The sequence below is a fragment of the Acomys minous genome (genome assembly GCF_964271855.1).
Source record: "Acomys minous genome assembly, chromosome: 3".
Classification (NCBI taxonomy): Eukaryota; Metazoa; Chordata; class Mammalia; order Rodentia; family Muridae; genus Acomys; species Acomys minous.
The window spans coordinates 3720250-3742169 of NC_140485.1; the positions used below are offsets into that span (position 1 = coordinate 3720250).

At 48.1% G+C, this 21920-nt stretch overlaps 1 protein-coding gene across 2 annotated transcripts in view; it reads right to left on the minus strand.

Annotated features, from left to right (window-relative positions):
* Positions 1-21920, minus strand: part of CFAP61 (cilia and flagella associated protein 61) — a 265410-nt gene that overhangs the window by 68365 nt on the left and 175125 nt on the right. For both annotated transcript variants that reach the window (XM_084774689.1, XM_084774688.1), the window contains one exon: positions 14969-15143. In XM_084774689.1, coding sequence (XP_084630815.1) covers positions 14969-15143 — 175 coding nt within the window. The remainder of the gene's footprint in view (positions 1-14968; positions 15144-21920) is intronic.

Below are 21920 nucleotides of genomic sequence, written 5' to 3' on the forward strand. Positions count from 1 at the left end.
AACACGCTAGCACAGACACTAAAAGCACTAATAAATGAGATTTCATGAAACTAAAAGGCTTCTGTAGGCAAAGGACACCATCAAAACTAGCTTTCAACTTAAAATTAACAAGAAGTGTGATGGCTTATTTAAGAAGATACTTCCAGGCGGCCTCTCTGGGGGAGCCCATGTCCAGAATATGCTCCCATGTGCCTCTTGTATGCTACGGAATGCCAAGCCAGCAGTGAGGGTGGGTCATCCTCACCCACCGTGGCCAGGGGGTTTCTTGCTGGGCCCTGGAGAGCAGGTTCTTCAGACCGGTCAGCAGTTCCTTGGCCGACAGAGCCAACATTACAGTACAGACGCTCCCACCTGCTGCAGAACAGCCATCTTGGGCTGTTCAGCATGACTGAGCGGGCCTGTCAGGAGAGTCAGGGTATGAAACTAAAACTGTCACAGGTTTGTGTCTTCCTACTCTTTTTAAATAGGCATTCCAAAGTATGCTCATTTTTAACTGAAGAAATTTAAGTGTGTATGCCTCACAGACACCACGTTGTGTGGTATTTCCTCCTCTGCCATACTAGCTGGAACCGGTTTCACTGTGACGACTTTGCCACAGGCCAAGGGAAGAAGGGCCACACATGTGGCAAGCTGGGCTCTAACAAGTGCTCCCCATGGACTGCCAACAGCTTCAGTGGTGCTTTCCAACTCAAAAGCAATATATTTTATAAGACCTATAACTTTTTAGATAAGTGTAGTGGAAGCTTAACTCATGAATTGTTTTTGGATATTATGACAGTTTTTTACTCTGACAAAATAGTTGAGAAATATCAACTTATGAGGAAGAAAGATTTGTTTTGCTACAGTCAGAAGCTTTGGTTATAGGCACTTGATTCTGTTGTCTTTTGGACCATGTTGGAGCAGAACGTCATGGGTGTGCATGTGTGTGTGTGTGTGTGTGTGTGTGTGTGTGTGTGTGTGTGTGTGTGTATGCCAGAAGGAGCCTGTTCACTTTATGATGGCTGGGAAGCAGAACAGACAGGAAAAGGAGGGATTTGAGTTTCCCCTTGAAAGGCTTTACTCTCATGAGCTAACTTCCTTCCAAGAGATGCTACGTCTTAAAGCAATGGTTCTCAACCTGTGAGTCGCAACCCCATTAGGGTCACCGATCAGATATTTGCATATCAGATACTTACACTGTGATTCAGAAGAGTAGCAAAATTACTGTTATGAAGCAGCAACAAAAGAATTTTATGGTTGGGGGTCACCACAACGTGAAGAACTGTATTGAAGTGTCACAACATTAGGAAGTTTGAGAACCACCATTCTAAAGGGTCATGCCACCTCCTAATGGAGCTGCAAGCTGGTGACCAAGCCTTTAGCCTATGGCCTATTTGGGGGATATAAGCCCTAGATTGTAAGAACTTTCTTCAATTTGAGCCAACATTCCCTAATAAGGAAATGAGATGCGGAGCTGGAGAGATGGCTCAGAGGTTAAGGGCACTGTCTGCTCTTTCAGAGGTCCTGAGTTCAATTCCCAGCAACCACATAGTGGCTCCCAACCATCTAGAATGAGATCTGGTGCTCTCTACTGGCCTGCAGGCACATGTCAGGCAGAACACAGTATATGTAATAAATAAATAAATCTTTAAAAGAAAAGAGATGCTGGTTTCCTAACAGACAGCTATTGCAACAATGCTGCATTACCAGCCACCCCAATGTGAGTGCCAAGCAGCTCAAATAAGCATGTCACAGGTCAGCACACACCTGTGGCGAGCTGGCATTTCCACATCATCTGGCTCTGCACTGTCGTTGGGTATGAATTTGCCCAACATGTATTTTGTCTTCCCTGAGTGGACAACTCCCTGAGGAGTTGTCTATTTATGACAAGATGCAAGGGCACAGCTGCTTAAGAACACCTCAGGCCTCTGCTGACATCACATCCACAGCGCGCCATGGCCCACAGCCACACCTAGAGCCAAAAGAGCAGGGGAGTGATTTCTGATGACACAGGGAGGGGAGGGGCGTGAGCCACCATGGTCACATTAAATGGCTGCAGCCACAGTTTCATCTAGAAGTTTTCATTTTACATACTTTTCACCTGATTGTATTTTCATTACTCACAAAGTAAATTAGAATCTCATAATTGGTTTGGAAGTAAGTCAGGCTGGAGTATCGCACACGTTCACTCAACACGTGACCCCCTCCGTACTCACTCACCTTCTCCTCCACTCCCCAGCCACTCTTCTTGTTGCCATAAGAAACCACTCAAAAAGAAGCAGCTTAAGGGAAGAAGGGTTCACCCGGCCTCAGTTTTGTGATAGGGGAGGAATGACAGGATCCACAGTGGCACATGAGGCGGCCTGCTCGTAAGCCAGGTGACGAGGAAGTGAGGAGAACTTGGGCTGAACTCGGTGCTGGGTGCTAACTCACGAGGCCCCTATTTCCTGAGGGTCCCATAGTCTCCTCAAGTAACACAGCTAGCCCACGGGGAAAGCGTCACATCCCAGCCACGCCGTTCCACCACCGGTCACCACAGGCTCACGCCCACCTCACAACGCAAAATGCATTGAAGTCCACTTCCCTCAGAAGTCCAAAGTCACTGCTGGGATTGAAGACATCTTAGTTTTGAACTCCTACAAGCACACAATGGAACTGGGTGGACATTCCCAGGCCAACGGCCACAGTGCAGCAAAGTAAAGACCAAGCCCCGCTGTTGTGTGTCTGCCCCCCCCCCCCCCGCCGGCTTTACGGTGGCATCACCTGGGCTCCAGTAGGCTTTGGCAGTCCTGGGCTACCATAGGCTCGGCTACCTTTAGCGCACATACTTCTCTCTCTCGGGCCGTGTCTCCTTGATGGTTACAGCTTTCCACTGTGACCGTTCCACATTCCTGGCATCTCAAGCTTCACTTCACAGCTTCACTTTGTGGCCTCTCAGGACTCCACATAGGAAATCTTACACACACACACACACACACACACACACACACACACACACACACAGCCTCTGCCTACTCTTTTTTTTTTAATCTTCCAACAGTTTATTAGAAAGAATGTAGACATTTAAAAAATCCCCACTGTCATGAACATAAATTGAGGTTTTCCAGCCAGGGCATAAGCTGAAATCAAAACAGGAAATTAAAAAAAAACCCAACAGTGTATTAACATGTTCCACTCATTTGCCATACTGACAGTGCAAATACAAATCTGTTCTAAAATGTACATACTCTCAAGCAACAATGTACAGCTTTCTTAGTCCTCCATGCTAAGAGATGTAAAAGCTTAAGGGCCAAACAATACCAAATGTATAGGCTTCAAAACCATCTAAGTTAGGGCATTCACTAGTTTTAGCTAAAATACACCTGAACACTGACAAGTGATCACTTACAATGATGTATATATTTTTGAAAAATAAACTTTAGTGGAATAAATTCTGAAGGGTGCACTGGAAGAATGGCAACTATCATTTTAGGGTATCAGCAAATTTGTCCCTAAGCTGAGACCCTCCTAAGATGTAAATAACTGTTATGAAGAGAGAAGACTTAGGTGAACATGTTTATTCATCAGAGCTGCTGTATCAGTTGCCTGGGATCTCAACTGCTTTATAGAATCCTGGGAAATGTTCATGCATAAGGACATTGCCTTAGCTGACTTCAATTGCCCCATACAATGCTACGTTATCAACCCTTAGTGAAGCCTTAAAAAAAAAAAAAAGAATCCAGCTTGAAAAATGGGTTACAGGAGGCAAGTACAGCATCTGCCTTTGGAGCTACCATCAACTCAGGGATTTTTCTCAGTATGAAATCTTGCAGAAGTTATTTTTCTTTCTCAAAATCCAGGCGATGACAACATTCCTTACTCCAGATCTGGCATTTTTTCATCATCATTGTCTTGCGAATCATCATCTGCTCCATCTACTTCTGGTAAATCTACATCCTCATCACCACCCATGTGATCCATCATCTCAGAGAAACGGTCAAAACAGCCTCTGCCTATTCTTAGCAGCAGCTTTCTGGAACCTTGGCACAAATCTCCACTACTCCCTAGCCCTCTCCTGGACATGTGCAGAATCAGCACTTTGTGGATGCTGCGGTCCAGGTCTGCTACCGGCCTGAGAGGTAGCCTGAGCCCCTGGACCACGGCTGCAGCGGCCACACGCCTGTGTGACCCACCAGGGAACACCTTTCCCTGGGTGATCATTTTCTTGTTCTTGCATGCCCTCTCCATTTTTTTCTTTAAATACAGATTTTTTTCAACTGAGCTTTCAAGTTTACATCTTACAGCCGTTCACAGTTGACCTGTTGCTCTCAAGGTGCCATTCCTGCTACCCCAGTGTAAACTTCACTCAGTTGGCATGGTAAGAACGGCTTAGTCACCAGGTGGGCTGTGATACGCAATCACGCTCACCTGAACCACAACAGAACTGATTTTGGGTTCCCTGTGCAGCTCACAAAGTCCTACACAATCTTCAATGTAACCAAAGTTGCATGTAACTACAACCAATATTAAGTGTCAGATAACATTCCCACATATTGTCGGTGCCAAGGAAGGCAGGGAAGCAAGCAACCCCTCGTTTAACGTCCTGTTTCAGATGGACGTAGGACTGCGGGTGTCTAAAGGGCCTCAAGAGCTTCTGGAGGCTTCTGGAGACTCCTAGCGCCTTTAGATTGTGGTTCTGGCCCTGATGACCATTTCGGATTTTGGGGCTTTAGATGGAGCTTATCCATTACAGCATTACCACATCGCAGGGATTAGATCAATGTTGCCATTAACCAAGTTAGAAATGAAATGCAGAGAGCACAAGAGAGAGACAGAGGCAGAAGGACAATGAGACCCTTAGGGACAGATCGTCCTGGGGAAGAGAATGGTGCTCACAGCGTATTTCAGATGAACTGAGGGGCATGTGAGTCAGGGACAGGGAGGGGCAGAGCACTCCGGCTCTGGTGATGGCTGCCCACCTTGGCCAGGAGAGTGGCAAAGGACATGGGCGGGGTCCCTCAGGCACAGAGCACATTGGCCCTGCATGGAGGGGATGAGGAAGACATAGGCTACGTAAGGTCTATGCACCCACTGATGAAGCATTCTCTTGGGAAGACAGAGGCTTTAGTTAGAAGTGAACTTCATCAATGCAGTCCCAGGACTTGGTGCTTGACAATTCTGAGTCATTGCAAGTATTTGGAAGGAAAGCTTCCCAGATGTGACAAAAATATCAGGTCCTGCTTTCAAGTCTACCTGTGTGTGAGCGCACAATTAGGTAAGAAATTGGAGAATCTCCTTTGAGGCCAGTTTCATGCTAAGGAATCCTAGTCATGGTGAGACTTCTGGCTCCACTTGCTTAGCCAGTGAGAGAGGCCCAGCTTTCACACTTGATTCAACAGGTGGCAGATGAAGAACGAGCTGTCCCACCTTCACATGGCAAATGATGGTGGCTGCCTGGAATTCTGGGTACATTTGTTTAAAAAAAAAAAAAGACCGTGCAATACAACTGTAGCAGTTGCCACGGAAGGCCCACGTCCCCTATCACTGAATTACAGATGTGGGAAAGGAGGCAGGGTCCCAAGGGGCAGCCCCAAGGATGATCTTTGGCGAGGAGAGCTGAGAAGCCACTCTCCAGCCCGGGCAGCAGTCTTTGAAACAAGCTGTGCAAGTAGATTCCCAGAGGATGGGAGATGCGGAGCGCTTTAGTGCTGAGCACAGAGGTGGAGAGGAGGCAGGGGAGGTGATTAAAACCAAGACCCAAGTGACCTGCCTACCCCTCACTTCAGACTGGGACGGGTAGGGACCTGGCATTTGACATGTGGGTTTCAGGAAATGGTGACTGCCTTGCCTACGGGTACTCCAGCAGCTGTGAAGGGACCACGCCCATCACACCGAGAACCTCACCTTGGTGGCAGTGGGATGAGGTGTCAGTTTTGTCATCCTGGTTCCTGGTTACAGTGTCAAGGCTCTGAAAAATCCCCTCAGATTTAAAGGGCAAGGTGCTTTGTAGGAGGGGAAAGCCAAGTTAATCTCTGTATTAAGTTCAAGAAATAAAAAACAGTGCTTTTGCTTCCACTCACACATTTATCACAAAAGCAATCCAATAGCCTTTCTGAGAAGTCATTTCAGGAGAGGCCAGGAGGTGCTCTGTTCCTCAGAGACTGGAAGACCTGCTCTGCCTCGGCTCTGCTCGGGAGCTTCCCGACCCCATGTGGTGCCCCGAAGGCAGAGGAGACTTCTGGGAGAGGCTGCAGCTGAGGAGGAGGAAGGACGCCCTGACCCGGAGGTCTGGCTGCAAATTTGGAGCTCAAGAACTGGAGGGGAGAAAACAAGAAGATCTTCGTAGGTGGGTTGAACAAGGATTTTCTTCCAGGCCATATAGCCAAGGGTGACTATGAACTTCTTGACTTCCTGCCCCTCCCTCCCAAATCTTGGGATTGCAGACATGTACCATGAAGCGGCTTTTTTTTGTGGGTGGTGGTGGTGGTTGTTTATTTTATTTTATTTTTTTGAGACAAGGTTCTCCTAAATGCTGGGATGACAGGTGTGCACCATGAAACCTCATTTTTTTATTATTATTATTATTATTATTATTATTATTATTATTATTACTATTATTACTATTATTAGTAGTAGTATGAAATGTGTAGGCACACTGTTGTCGTGGCATGCATGTGGAGGGCAGAGGACAGCTAGCTATGTGGAGTCAGTTCTCTCCTACTTGGGTCCTGGGGCTCAAGCTCGCGTCACCAGTTGGCTCACCAAGCCTGCTGCCCTTTGAGTGGGCTCGGGCCCTGCTCTGCTCTGTCTTAACAAAGACTTCAATTTCTTAGGTCCACTTGAAAACAGACATACGGTGATTCTGTGTGACCTCTTCATCCTAGGCCTGGAAGATGGTTCTATTGTTATCTGCCCCCCCGCCCCCGGCCCCCCTTTTCCACCCCCAGCCGCCCCTGAAAGCAGAGCAGAGAGGTCAAAGTCACTCGGCAGCCAGTGGGTGGGCCCAGAGCACCGAGACCCGGCAAGCAGGTTTCACATAGAGCAGACAGAGCCCTGTGCTGGGCTCATAAATGGATACACAATTCAGGATTTAAAATACTCTAATTGGAATTTTATCTGGATGAAATCAAGAATGTGCTCGATAATGAGAGAATTAAAAAATATGTCAAAGGACAGTATGAAAAAACACTTGTTGACAAAGCATATCTTGCCTACAAATAGACAATATTCTTTATGCTTTTTATAAATCAGAACATAAGGTTTCTCTGACCCTAGCCTGACCTGCCTCATTTTTCCCTGCCAAACATAAAGGGAAGAATGTATTCGCTATAACAAAGGTTCCGTCGTCAGTGACTCGTGCACTGGAATTTTAATGTTCCTTCTCCCTACAAACATGCTTTTAATAAGGCAGTAAACTGTATTTAGCTACAGATGAAAATAACTGATCCATTTCAAGCCATTAGGGTGGTTTTGTTTTTGTTTTGTTTTTTGTTTTTTGTTTTTTTTTAACTTTACTTTCATGCTACTTTTCATTTTCATGGAAAGTACAGAGGTAAGAGCAGATGGATCTCAATTAGTTTCAATTAATGCCAGAAATGGCTCTGATGTATCAGTGGCTGGGTCCTGCTAGAATCCTCCCCCCACCAGCTGAACACTCCTGGTTTTGTTTGGACTTGAAAGCGCCATTTGAGCCGTGACGTCACTCACTATTCTCCATAACCCAGAGCGACAGTGCCCATGGCTGGGGTAATTGACATCTGTAACTCTAGAGGACAGAAAATGGAGTCTCAGCTGCTTCCATCACAGGCACTGGGCTCTCCTGTGGGAGCAGAGGACTGTGGTGTCAAACAGCAGCTGGGAGAGGGCCACACTCTCAAGTGGCATCTGCGTGTGTACAATGGGGAGTCTACTCTTCCCTGGAACAGTCATTGTTCCTGCTATCAATTATCCACCGTCCTTCCAGATCAATCACTCTGTGCTACAAGAAAGTCAAGCCTGGCTTTTCCTAGGACTTAGGAAGTGGACCCAGGAGAGATGGACAAGCCTGCCACAGCCAGTAGAAATAAGGGAGTTTCTTTCTCTTTATTACACAATAGTGTGTGTGTGTGTCTGTGTGCATGTGTATGTCTATGTGTGCATGCACGTGTGTACATGTGTATCTGTGTGGGCGTGCATGTGTGTATGTGTGTGTGTATGTGTGTGTCTGTGTATGTGTGTGTATATAAATTGTGTGTATGTGTGTGTGTGCATGTGTGTGTCTGTCTGTGTATGTGTGTGTATATAAGTTGTGTGTGTGTATGTGTGTGTACGTGTGTGTGCATGTGTGTATGTATGTGTGCGTATATGTGTATGTGTGTGTATATAAGTGTGTGTATGTGTGTGCGCGCGCGTGTGTGTGATGAATGCAGGTGTGGCACGCCACAGTGCATATGTGGAAGTCAGAGGACAACTTCCGGGATTCTCTTTTTCCTCTGTGGGTTCTGGGGTCTAAACTTAGGCTGTTGGGTTTGCATGGCAAGAGCTTTTATCTGCTGGGCTGACTTGCTAACCCACAAAGCTCAGGCTGGCCTGGAACTCACTGTGTAGCCTGGGCTGGCCTACAACTCTTGGTGAGCCTTCTGCCTTAGCTACCTTCTCTCAGACTCTGCAGAGAAGGGCCCTATCTTTGGTTATTCTTCCCTGCCTCCGTCACCAACCATGACATGCCAGACTTCCTCCATCTCACAGCTACCCTGAAAATACAGCGGAAGTGGCTGCGCTGCTGGCCCTCTAACGCAAAGCTGAGCACTTCTGGCCACCGCTGTGCCTGTGGCTGCGTCACCTCATTTGACTATCTCAGGTCAGGTCCTCTCTGCTGTCATGGGAATACAGATCCACCACTGTCCCCTTGACCAGACCCTTCACTGGGTTCTTATTTCCCAAGAAGAAGCCAGCTAACCGTGACCTTGGGTAGACACCTGCATGCACGGCGCCCACCTTCACTTGCTAACTCACTCTATTTCCCATGTCTGCCTTCACAAGCTGGCGGCCCAGACTGAGTATTGGCTCACATTCTCCCCTCTCCCCTCGCCCAACATATTATTTTTATTAATTATTTAGGAATTTCATACAATACACCCTGATTATACCCATTTCCCATTCCTCTCAGATCCACCCTCCCACCCTTGTGCCCCCCCAAACCCTAGTAAGTCCAATTTGTGTTGCCCATACACTCACTGGATCGTGGCCAAACTCCCAATGGCCAGCCCCGAAGAGAAAAGCGAGTCCTCCCCATGCCGACCCTCGCCAGAAGTCCCCAATCGTGAGGAGCTGCACTTCAGCATCTTTATCACATTTTAAAAGAACTCTCCTCAATAGCTTCCTGTCTGAACTGTTTCTTTTTCTGAGGGTGGGGGTGGGGTGGGGCAGGAGGGGACCAAGGTTGTCACAGAAGCCTTCAGTGTCTCTTGTCCTCAGTCATGAGAACTGTGAAAGAAGTTTGCGTGCCCATAGCAGTCAGTGGCAGCATGGGTCTCCCACAGCTGCACAGATCATGGACACCATGTCTTCTTGGTGAACCATGGACATAAGCGTGGCCTCCAGCAGCACGCGTGGACCACGAAGACTTTTGAGGAGACGTAATCCAGAAAGCGATCCACTCTTTATCTCAGACATCCTGCTGTTGCTCAGTCAGGGTGCTCATGTGTTTGGCTATCGTGTTCAGGACCAGGGCCTGTGTGAGCCTCAACTTCTGTACACCCCCTGCCCTAGGCCTGTGTGAGCCTCGGCTTCTGTACACCCCCTGCCCTAGGCCTGTGTGAGCCTCGGCTTCTGTACACCCCCTGCCCTAGGCCTGTGTGAGCCTCGGCTTCTGTACTCCCCCTGCCCTAGGCCTGTGTGAGCCTCAACTTCTGTACACCCCCTGCCCTAGGCCTGTGTGAGCCTCGGCTTCTGTACTCCCCCTGCCCTAGGCCTGTGTGAGCCTCGGCTTCCGTACGCCCCCTGCCCTAGGCCTGTGTGAGCCTCGGCTTCCGTACGCCCCCTGCCCTAGGCCTGTGTGAGCCTCGGCTTCCGTACTCCCCCTGCCCTAGGCCTGTGTGAGCCTCGGCTTCCGTACGCCCCCTGCCCTAGGCCTGTGTGAGCCTCGGCTTCCGTACGCCCCCTGCCCTAGGCCTGTGTGAGCCTCGGCTTCCGTACTCCCCCTGCCCTAGGCCTGTGTGAGCCTCGGCTTCCGTACTCCCCCTGCCCTAGGCCTGTGTGAGCCTCGGCTTCCGTACGCCCCCTGCCCTAGGCCTGTGTGAGCCTCGGCTTCCGTACGCCCCCTGCCCTAGGCCTGTGTGAGCCTCGGCTTCCGTACTCCCCCTGCCCTAGGCCTGTGTGAGCCTCGGCTTCCGTACGCCCCCTGCCCTAGGCCTGTGTGAGCCTCGGCTTCCGTACTCCCCCTGCCCTAGGCCTGTGTGAGCCTCGGCTTCCGTACGCCCCCTGCCCTAGGCCTGTGTGAGCCTCGGCTTCCGTACGCCCCCTGCCCTAGGCCTGTGTGAGCCTCGGCTTCCGTACTCCCCCTGCCCTAGGCCTGTGTGAGCCTCGGCTTCCGTACTCCCCCTGCCCTAGGCCTGTGTGAGCCTCGGCTTCCGTACTCCCCCTGCCCTAGGCCTGTGTGAGCCTCGGCTTCCGTACGCCCCCTGCCCTAGGCCTGTGTGAGCCTCGGCTTCCGTACTCCCCCTGCCCTAGGCCTGTGTGAGCCTCGGCTTCCGTACTCCCCCTGCCCTAGGCCTGTGTGAGCCTCGGCTTCCGTACTCCCCCTGCCCTAGGCCTGTGTGAGCCTCGGCTTCCGTACTCCCCCTGCCCTAGGCCTGTGTGAGCCTCGGCTTCCGTACTCCCCCTGCCCTAGGCCTGTGTGAGCCTCGGCTTCCGTACGCCCCCTGCCCTAGGCCTGTGTGAGCCTCGGCTTCCGTACTCCCCCTGCCCTAGGCCTGTGTGAGCCTCGGCTTCCGTACTCCCCCTGCCCTAGGCCTGTGTGAGCCTCGGCTTCTGTACTCCCCCTGCCCTAGGCCTGTGTGAGCCTCGGCTTCTGTACGCCCCCTGCCCTAGGTGCTGGCTACTCTGCTGGCACCCCTGAACAACCACTGTGCTTGCAACCTGCAGGCAAGGTCTGGTCCACTGTCTTCTGGAGACAATTCAAGCTCCCCACCCCACCCCCCAACCCAGAATAAACAAAAAGCTTGTTTGTTCTGCCTTTGTTAAAGAGGATCTCAACTCCTTAATGACATCCCAGGCTCTTATGAAGGCCACAATGCCTCAACACAATTCACCCCACCCAGTGTGCATGGATTTCTATCTCTCTTGTCAAGACTGATACCCGTGAGGTCTCTGTCACCAGTATAACAGGAGCTGAAATTCACACATCAGGGAAGCTTCTTCAGGTCACAGTATCTCCATCAACGGGCGTCCATTCTGAGACCAGTACTGGATGCCAGAAACCATAAACAGTGCCATATATATATTTGCCACAAATGTTTGTATATTCTCTTAAAGGGCACACCCTGTGGCTTTTCTTTGGGTAAAACTGAACTGTCAACATTATTATTTTGGTACTTTGAAGCCATTGACTAAAACATTTAAACACAAGCATGGCCATATTGTAACAGTGGATCTGATAACCAGGAAAGCAACCAAGTGACTAACAGGTGAGTAGTGTATCTAGAGTGAGCCATCCTTTTGTCCAGCGTATCCACTCTGTATACACTACCCACCTGGTAGGGACTTTGTTTGTTTGTTTTTGGGTTTTTGTTGTTGTTTTGTTTTGTTTTTGATTTCCTGGACTCACTTTGTAGACCAGGCTGGCCTCAAAGTCACAGAGATCTGCCTGCCTCTGCCTCCCTGGGTGCTGGGATTGCAGGTGTGCACCACCGTGCCTGGCTGCCTACTAGTGTTCTAAGGAGAGGAAGAAAGAAAAGTGTGGAGTTGGATGGGGAAGAAAATGAGGAGGATCTGGGAGGAGATGAGGAAGTGGAAACTGTGATCAGAATATACTATATAAAACACCTACTGTGATGAGACTCACAAGAGCTCAGTTAGGAGATAAGAGGCCATCAAGATGACCCAGAGGATGTAGTGTAAACGCTTTTCCCGTGGGTCTCCCCTCCCTGATGAACGTACTGTCATTTGCTGCAAAGACTAGGATTTGTTAGACAGGTCTAAGCTCTATTTTCAAGATGCTTTTGCTCTAAGCTGTATTCCTAGAAGCCCTCAAAGAGGTCTGTTGTTGGCTCTTGGCTCCCACATGCAGGTGTGCTTTCTGTGGCCACCTGAGTGAGTATCACAGGCACACCTATCCTGGAATTCACACTGCACACCTGTCTTGGGATTCACACTGCACACCTGTCCTGGGATTCACACTGCACACCTGTCCTGGGATTCACACTGCACACCTGTCCTGGGATTCACACTGCACACCTGTCCTGGGATTCACACTGCACACCTGTCCTGGGATTCACACTGCACACCTGTCTTGGGATTCACACTGCACACCTGTCTTGGGATTCACACTGCACACCTGTCCTGGGATTCACACTGGGCTCCAGTAATTCTGTATCCTTCAGTGGAAGGAGTGTGGGGTACTGGAGGAAGGCACAGAAAAATAAGTTCAAGACTAAGATCTGAATGGGACTAATTAAAAACAGGCCTGAGTGTGACTTAAATTATGGAAAAACTATGCAGAGAGTCCCTTAAGGCAGGAGGTAAGGCCTACCTTCTTAAAGTTTCACACACGTAAAGTCACTTGCATAGGACTCTCTGTAGAGCTAATTTAACTAGGCTGAACTGGGTTCCACATGTGCTCTCCAAGCCTGGTCTCTGTGCTAAGAATGTTTACCTGGGTGACCTGGGGAGAGGGGGGAAACAGCCTGCATTTAAGCCAGGAACTAGCTTCCACACACTTCTCATCTTAGCCCTTGGGTAGTCAAGAGCAAGCAGGATCTCAGAGTAGCTTTACAATGGCATCAGACAGTCTTAGATCTCAAAACAAAAACCAACCAATCAACCCATCAACCAAAAGCACTCAATAGCACTCTTTTCTTACGTGAGTTCCAGAGAGCCAGCACATCTGACAGCTACTCAAGCTCACAGGAGGGCGGGTTCTCCCCTCACGCTGGAGAAGCAAGAGAACAAGAAGACACTCTCAGGAGACTGAAGTGCTTCTTGCTTGCCTCCTATTGGTTCAACCTGAAAAGCTTGCACGGCTACTCTCAAAGGCCCATTTAATGTTCCATAGTCTTAGCACCCCAAACACTTGATGTTCAAGGTTAAAACACTGCCCGCTGTCAGGACGGATTGCAGTCCTCGGACACACCACGTCCTTTGGCTTTTATGTTTTTGGTGAGTTTATATGCAGCTTTGAGTCTGATAATTTGATGTAATTCGCCTCAAGTTATATGGATCAAAGAGGACTCAGCAAACATGGCTCATTACCTGGTATTGTAAAGGCTTTCTGGCACCTAGCCATGCCCAGACATTTCTGTGGCTGCTCTCCTACTGAGCCTCAGGGACGAATATCTGCATAAAGACTGCATGCCCTGCAAGGTCTGAAACATTTCCTTCCTACTGTTTTATAATGACAATGCACTAACTGTCCTGGAAGTCTTGAAGCCTACACAGGTCAATACAGAAATTATTAAACCAATGGTGGGGTTTTTTTTTTTTTTTTGCTTTTTAAGTAAGATGATGAAAGGACGCTTAAACATATGTAGATACAAATCTGGTGATATTTTCTGACAAGCTTTATGTCTGCTTGCTGGATCTGTGTACATCCCACCTCTGCCAAGAGCTCCAGACCCACTTGGATTTATGAGGAGCCACATCCAACCCTCAGGTTGCCTTTATTTCAACCCCCTGAAAATATAGCAAGAGCTAGAATCACCTTGTGGTGCTAGAATTCTCCTGAGTCTAAAAACTTGACAAGGAAAGCATATGGAAGAAAAGTACAGGCCAACTTCATTCATACATTTAGAGACAAGTAGGCTACATAATATCAGCCAATAGAATCTAGCAATGGGATGAATGTCATTTGATACCCATTAACTTTCATGTCATGAATACACTAACTTCAGAAGTTTTAGAAGACCTGAGACACTAACTGAAAACCAGAAGGAGCTGCATTTAATTCTACTGAATCAACTATATTAATGCATGGAGCGATAATGAACACGTGAAGATAACTCGATGCCCACTTTCAAGGCCTGGAGGGGTCTTTACATGCTTGGCCTGAACTGCAGGTAAGGGTGAGGACCTCAGCTCTCGCCACCACTGGCTGTGGGACTCAGCCTGGCCTTAGGGGAGATGAAGGCTCAGTGTATGACCCCCTCCATCTCCTGGGTTCCAGGCTTCAGTCAGAGACACACGGGCAGCCAGGCTCTGCTCTAGTTGTCTCACAAGTCAAACAATTTCAGTGAGATCCACATAATGACGAAGATGCTTGGCAAATGCTTTTGAGTGGCACAGGCATTTGTGCAAATGTTTTACTTTCACAGTTGGGTTCAAAAAGTGGTCTGCAGCTCGAACGTGTCTATTTGTGGGGAGGACGGTGCCGACAACAACAAGAAAGAGAACAATGGGTCCTGAAAAGAAGAAAAGGACCCTTCCAACGCCTGCCTTTCTTCCTCCTCCTGGGTCTTTTCAGCTTCACAAAGGGAGACATATTTTCCATATAATTGCTAAACATGTTTGCTTATTAAATTATTCTTTAATTAGTTAATGATTTTAGCCATGCTTTGCTCTTCGGATATTCATTTTGTGTAATAAAATAATTATAGATAATTAAACTATCTCAAGCCTTTTTCTTTCCCCCAGAAAACATTCTGGGTATCCAAAAATGACAACAAGTTGTAAATTAATCTGGAAAACAAAGCATGACAGATGAATGACTTGGTTGGAATTAATTAGGCACTAATTATATACTGGAACTAGACGAAGAATGAGTCTCATTATAAAACTAAAATGCTGCTCTGAAAGGCTGCAGTTCTGGTACCTTTACCTTCTGGTAGGATGGAGCTGTTTCTCAGCCAATTGAAGGCCTTGACGCAGTCTTCCTCGTCGTTGAGAATGAAAAGGTTGTAAGGGACTTTCCCAGTGTACCTCTGCTTGCTGTTCTCCGAAACCTCTCTGTTCGTCAGGTGTTGATCAATACTGGCCCCCGTGGGGCAGGGAACCTGAGGCGTGTTACATAGAAATGCTCATTGTCAGTGGATGACATGCTTGGAAGGAAATAAACTATTTGTGATGACATTCCATACTGTGGTGTGGCCTTTTCTGTGCCTGGATACAGTTAACCAGGTTTTAATAGCGAGGAGAAGAAATACACAAGTAAACAGGTGGAATAACCACTTGGATGCAACTCTCAAGACCGAATTGCTCAGGTTACCTAATGCTACGTAATCCATTAGTCCAAAGCTCAGTGGCAGAAGCCAGCCACCTATTACATTCTGCTTTTGTAGGTCAGTGATCGAGACAGGACAAGGGCAGCTTGTCTCTGTGCTACAACGTCTGAGGCCTTGGCTGGGAAGACTCAGAGGCTAAAGGTGACTTGGGGCTCTAGGGTGGACTCATCTGGTCATAACTATCAGTCCTTTCTCTTTTGTCCAAAGAACACACCGAGTAACTCACGCTAACAAGTTGTCCACCAACTGTCCAAAAGCTGCTGCTCCCCCGGTCTGGAATACCCACCTAGGCAGCTGGTTTCCGGAGGAAAGATACTGAGAAAGGAGCTTCGCCCTTTTTTCTAGCTGAGTCCTGGGACTCCAGAAGTGTCCTCTCACAAGATTCTGTTCTCCCTGGGGAGCGGCTAGAGTGGCCTGCCCAAGACCAGGGGGATCAAATGCCTGTAAGAGAGTTTGGGCGCTCTGGATATAGCGGATATGGTTATATGTAATTAAAGCTATCTTCCACTTCAGATGCGGCAGTCCAAGTCTACAGATGGGCCAGGCAGAAAATATGGAAGATTAGAGTTGACCTATAAAAGGTATGAAGCGGCACTTCACTTCATCAGGAGCAAAAGTCTCTATTTCATTCCCATTCTCTCTGTCTGTCTCTCTGTCTCTGTCTCTGTCTCTGTCTCTCTCTCTCTCTCTCTCTCAGCTTCCCTGTATGACTTCTGCTCTCTTGCTGTTGACACAGCATGAATGGGATCAGAAACTTTCCTCTGCAATAAGAAAATGGCAACGAAATCACAAGAAAAGATGATAGCCAACACTGGTCTTCCATGTTGAGGGCATCCTGGCAACCACATGTCTTGTGCCTTAGTCAGGGACTTCACCATGCCTCCGCCCCATCCAGCCATTGCCAGGGAAGAACACAGGCTCGGGATGGCCAGATCTGATTTCTCAAGAAATGTCAAAGCCCTGGGTTTGCAAGTAGACTCTTGACTTTTTATTTTTGATTCCAGTTAAAACCAAACAAACACTGTTGTTAATGCCAAATAAAATGGCACAGTGGCTTGGGAGTGTGCAGTAGGCCACTGCTCTAGCCTTTCACTCTGGCTGCCAGGTAGAAATTGTGTGGACAAAGAGGCAGCCCAGGGAGCGGAGAAAGGCAGACTGAGCCTTTGGTGGAAGACGTGTGCAGACCATGTGGCAGAGTCACAGTGGAAGACCTAAACTGAGTCAGGAAGAGTTCTACAGTGACAACGGGCTCAAACGCTTGCCTGCAATACGAGGCCTCGGATGAATCAGCACTTTACTCCTCCCTCAGACCGTGACTACAGTCATTTTAGAAAATGAGGAAGGCGGCATGACACCAGCCTTACAGTGACTACGAGGGTGGCATCAGCTACCTTGACTGTCTCAGAGAGAACGCTCACAACCCTGATGACGACTCCCAGGGCAGTCACACTCATCTCCCAGGCACGAGCATTCCTTTTGGAAGCAGGCTTCCAGACTATGAGGAACCACAGTATGTTCTGTCTTTCTGGGCAGATGTCCTAAGTCTGGACCATGGTGTCTGGAGCCCACGTTGTTCTCTCTACAAAAGCCTTAGGGTGGTCTGAGGACTGGCTGGCCATCCTGTCAACCCTGAGTTCCCATCCATACAGTAAGCCTCTGCAGGGGCTCGCTTTGTTCTTTCTCTTCCTAAGTGGAATTCTAGGAACTGAATAGGCTCGCCAGGACTGTCTGTTTTTGTGACGTATTCTTTGATATAATCATGTTCAGCGGGGAAGGAGTTTGGAGCTGCCGTCTGCACGGGCATCAGGAATTTCACCCTTTGTTGCTGTAATACTTTTCATTCTCAAATTTTCCTTTGTTGGGTATTTCTAGTGCTGCTTTTGTGGATTTGCTTCAGTCATCTGTTGCTGTGTATTTTCCCGTGTGTGTCTTTATGTGGGTATGTGTATGTGAGTGCCGGTACCCGTGGAGAGCAGAGACGTTGATCCCCTGGAGTTGGAGGTACAGGTAGTTGTGAACCACCCAATTTTGGTGCTGGGAATCCATTTCTGGTACCCTGGAAGAGCAGCACATGCTTTTAACCACTGAGCCACATCTCGAGCTCTTAACATTTTTTTAAAAAAACATTGGTGGTGGTGACGCACACCTTTAATCCCAGCACTTGGGAGGCAGAGGCATATGGATCTTTAAGTTTGAGGCCAACTTGGTCTACAAAACAAATTTCAGGATGGCCAGGGCTACACACAGAAGACTTGTCTCAAAAAAACAAAACAAAGCAAATAAACAAACAAAAAAGATGGTTCACTGTTAAGGAGCACTGACTGCTCTTCCAGAGGTCCTGAGTTCAATTCCCAGCAACTACACGGTGTCTCACAACCCTTTCTAATGGGATCTGATGTTCTCTTCTGTCATGCAGGCATACATGCAAATAGAGTACACACATGTATAAATAAATACATCTTAAATTTTTTTTTACACTTATTTACTTTCCAGGCGGGGTGTGGGCATGCCTGCCATGATGCGCACATGGAGACCTGAGGACATCTTACAGGAATCAGATCTCTACCTACATCCTCTGAGTTCCAGGGCTCAAACTCAGGCTGTAGTCTCGGCAGCATCTCACTGGCTCCTCACTGGGCACTTCAGACTACCTTTTAAAAATGATTTATTTTCATTTTTCTATGTAAGCGTGCATGTCTGTGTGAGTGTATGCCACATGTGTGTTGATACCATTGAAGGTCAGAAGAGCACTGGATCTCTTGCACTAGAGTTACATGTGATTGTGCGCTACCTAATACAAGTGCTGGGAGCTGAGCTCAGGTCCTCTGCAAGCACAGCAGCTGCTCTTAACCACAGAGCCATCTCTCCAGACCTTTAACTGTCTTTTTATACATAAGCAGGAGGTCACTTTGCTTGGATGTTTTTCTCCTATTTTAAATTCTGTGTAAACGTGGCCTTGGTCTTACGCCACGCCCTTCTACTGTAGCTTCCACTCCCCCCGTCCCTCAGGTCTGTACTTTCACTTGTAACCCCTGCATTCTTTGCCTTTCTTTATTCACCTTTTATCCTGCCCAGGGTTTGCTGATATCTTTGCGCTGCTTCTCAGCATTCGCTGCCTCGTTCCTCTCAACAGAAAGGCTGCGCCACTGAACTGCTTCCTTTCGGCTTCTGTGCTCGCAGCAATGCCTGCTCCTCTTTAGCCTCCCCTCTTTCCTGTGCCATCAGTTTCCTGACCTTTATTATATCAGCTTAAATTGAGGATGATTAGTTTTCTGTTTAGTAAGTAGGTTTAAAATGTATGAAAATGATTTACATTGCTGTTTTGGAGTCATCCACGGAGTTGCTGCCTGTGTCCTCTAATGATTGTAAAACTCCGGATTCCCTGTTGATTATTTGGAGTACAAATTGTAGTAAACAAACAAACAAACAAAACACGGGGAGAGGATTTTCCTGGGGTCTTGAATATAAAGAGTGGCTGATGCTTGTCGTCTGAGACTTAGGTGGACATGTTGTTCTCAAATGATCACATTTCCTTCAGAATCCTGTGTTGTTAGCTCTGCTTTATTTTGTCATTTAGTGCCAGGCAGGAGACTGTGTGTGCCTCCCTTATTTTTTACTTTTAAAGGGAGCGTTTGACAATCTGTTATTTTTCTTCTGAAATTTGTTCACTGCCCCCATCATTCTCCCAAAACAGTAAGAAATGTCTTACTCTTTGACATTTGCCAAAATGTAACTAACTGAAAAAAAAAAAGTCTTGGATTTTTCTTGGAATCAGTCATGTGACAATCCTTTTCTGGGGTAAGGAGAGCTTCCTGCCAGCAGCCTTAAATTCTTGTAGGGGTCTATGCAGAGCGGAGACAGAGGCTCCAGTTCTCAGATTCAAGGAGCCCTTTTCCCTCGCGTCGTCCCCACTGGGGTCCACTTCTGACAAAGAGGTGCCCTTCTGGGTCTGCTCCTGGGAGGGACACCAGTGTGCACAGTCCTCCTCTGCAATGTTTGTACCCAACTCTTAAGCGCCACCACACATTTTTGCTCACTCAGCTTCGTCTCTCAGGTGGCTGGAGGTAACTGATCTGCCTATTGGCTTCTAGTGCTCAACGCCCCCTCAGCAGCCCAGGCCTCAGGTATTTTCCTGTCCAGTGTTAAACTCATTTGACTTTGACTTAACAAGCTTTGTCTTTCTTTCAAAAAGGTTGCCAAGTCTTAGCATGGGAAGGCATCTACCCATTCTCCATAACGATCCACAGCTCACGTGGCTCTGTGATCTCGCTGGGCGTGGTGTTGGGAGCTGGCACGTGCTCATCAGCAAAACTAATAAACACGGGATGAAGAGCTGGCTGAGCGGCTAACGGCTCCTGCTCCTCTTCTAGAGGACCCAAGTTTGGTTCCGAGATGCCGCGTCATTCCAGAACTCACACTGGGTGGCCCCCAGACACCTGGTACCTCAGCATCCGGGGATCTAATGCTCTGCTCTGACCTCGGTAGACATATGCATAGAGGTGGGGCATGCACACACACAGATACATACACATACTTAAAATTAAAAAATGTTTTCGAATTTGATGGAAAGGGTAGATAAGAGAGTTAGGGGGTGTTAAAAATGAGCTAGCTAAACCTCCTTTGAAAAAGGAGAGGTCACAGGTAGTGCATGTATGACATTGATGGAGCAAGGCCGAAGCGTCATGAATGTGCTACTTGGAACCCTGAGGGTCACTGTGGAAGAAGAGTAGAAACTGGGTACCCAGAAAAGGAGGCTTGGGGTTGGAGGGGGCACGGCTAGAAACGAGCCCACCCCATTCTCTGTTCTGCAACAGCTTAAGGTTTTGCTTTCTGGCCGTGTTTTCTGAACAGAAAACTTAAATGGTGTGTTCATTTGGACACTGAAAACACTGTGGAATGTTTTAGAGCGAGGCATGCTGATTAGAGGCTAAGCGTTGTAATTATATTTTATGAAATGTTGTCTTCTTGCTTTGGGTTTAAGCTCCACTGTCATCATTTCAATTTGGCTTACAAATCTGGGACAAAATCATGAGAGGGTTGGAGTGAAGGACAGAGGAAAAGACATAGGAACTAGAAGGTCCCTGGTGAAGTCAGTTGCCCTTTCTCTATCGCTCTATGTACCTTTGATTTTTATGTCCTTCTGGAAAAATTAAATTGGAACTCCCCTTTATCATTTCTTCATTTCATTTTTCCTGTTGTAAAAAGGGCAAGAGCTTAATGTGCTGCAGACTAAAGCTGCAGGGCAGCTGGGCACACATGGGCAGATGCCCGTGTCTCTGGACAGCTGGCTGAGTCCTGTGCTCCATTTCCAAAGTGTAGGGCTGCAGGCAGCGGCTGCAACCAGAGGTCAGGTGACGGTGGACAGACTATCAGGGCACACTATTTCCTTCTCATTTAGTGAAAAGTAGAAGGAATACTTAAATAGCAAAAGGCAGTGTCTCTCCAGTTACTTTTTATTCTTTAACCAGAAAGACATTTTTTCCTACCCTCTGAGAATAAGGCTTCTTTTTTAAAACATAAAAGCTTTTTTTTTTTAGAGCTAGTCTAAGCCACTCAAAGTGCAGTCCATTCGTGGAACACTGGCCTCCCCTGGGAGCTTGCTAGACACTCTTCTCTCAGGCTACCCTACCTTGAAGCTCCTGCTCAGAGCCTGCATCTTAGAGGGATGCTCAGGGGTAGCTGGTGACCGAGCAGTCTGGGAAGTGTCGCTGCAAGGAGCATGTAAGGGATTCAGTGTCACCAAAGCCGCAGTGGTTCTCCACCTCAGGCTTCAGTCATCCGGGGAGCGTAGTGAAAAAAACTGATGACCAGCCCTACTTAGAATAATTACAGTAATTCCTGGGGACACAGGTGTAGATATGTTTTGAAAGCACCCCAGGAGGGCTCAAAGTGCAGCCAAAGCTGAGAATGTCCAGTCAGTGATGCCCCAGCTATTCAGCTCTGCGGGAAGTGTAGACTGGGGGCCTGTGGGGTCCCCTGGGCTGCCTCCTCCCTGCCTTTGAAATGCAGAGGAGCCACCCACCCCTGCCACACTCACCCTGTCACACCATGCCACATCCACCCTGTCACACCCACCTCTGCCACACCCACCCCTGCCACATCCACCCCTGCCACACCCACCAAGACCTTAGTGAGGTGGTTTCAGACCCCAAGCTCTTTACTGGAAAGATGCCTGGGTTTTTGTACAGCTTACAACAGACACTACACAGGGCAGTGGGGGGCCCCACGATCTGCTGTCCAGACACTACACAGGGCAAGTTAGGGGGCCCCACGATCTGCTGTCCAGACACTACACAGGGCAAGTTGGGGGGGCCCCATGATCTGCTGTCCAGACACTACACAGGGCAGTGGGGGGCCCACGATCTGCTGTCTTCAGATGGGGTGCCGCCCCTGTTCTGTCTAGCAACACTTAAGTTGAATGTGGCTGGGGCACTTAAGCAGGAAGCATGGTCATTGGGAAACCAATCAGTCTGATTTCCTAGTTTTATAACTGAGAGACAAAATAAAATAAGGGCTGACAGAAGGTGCACATGTTTGAAATACTTTTGT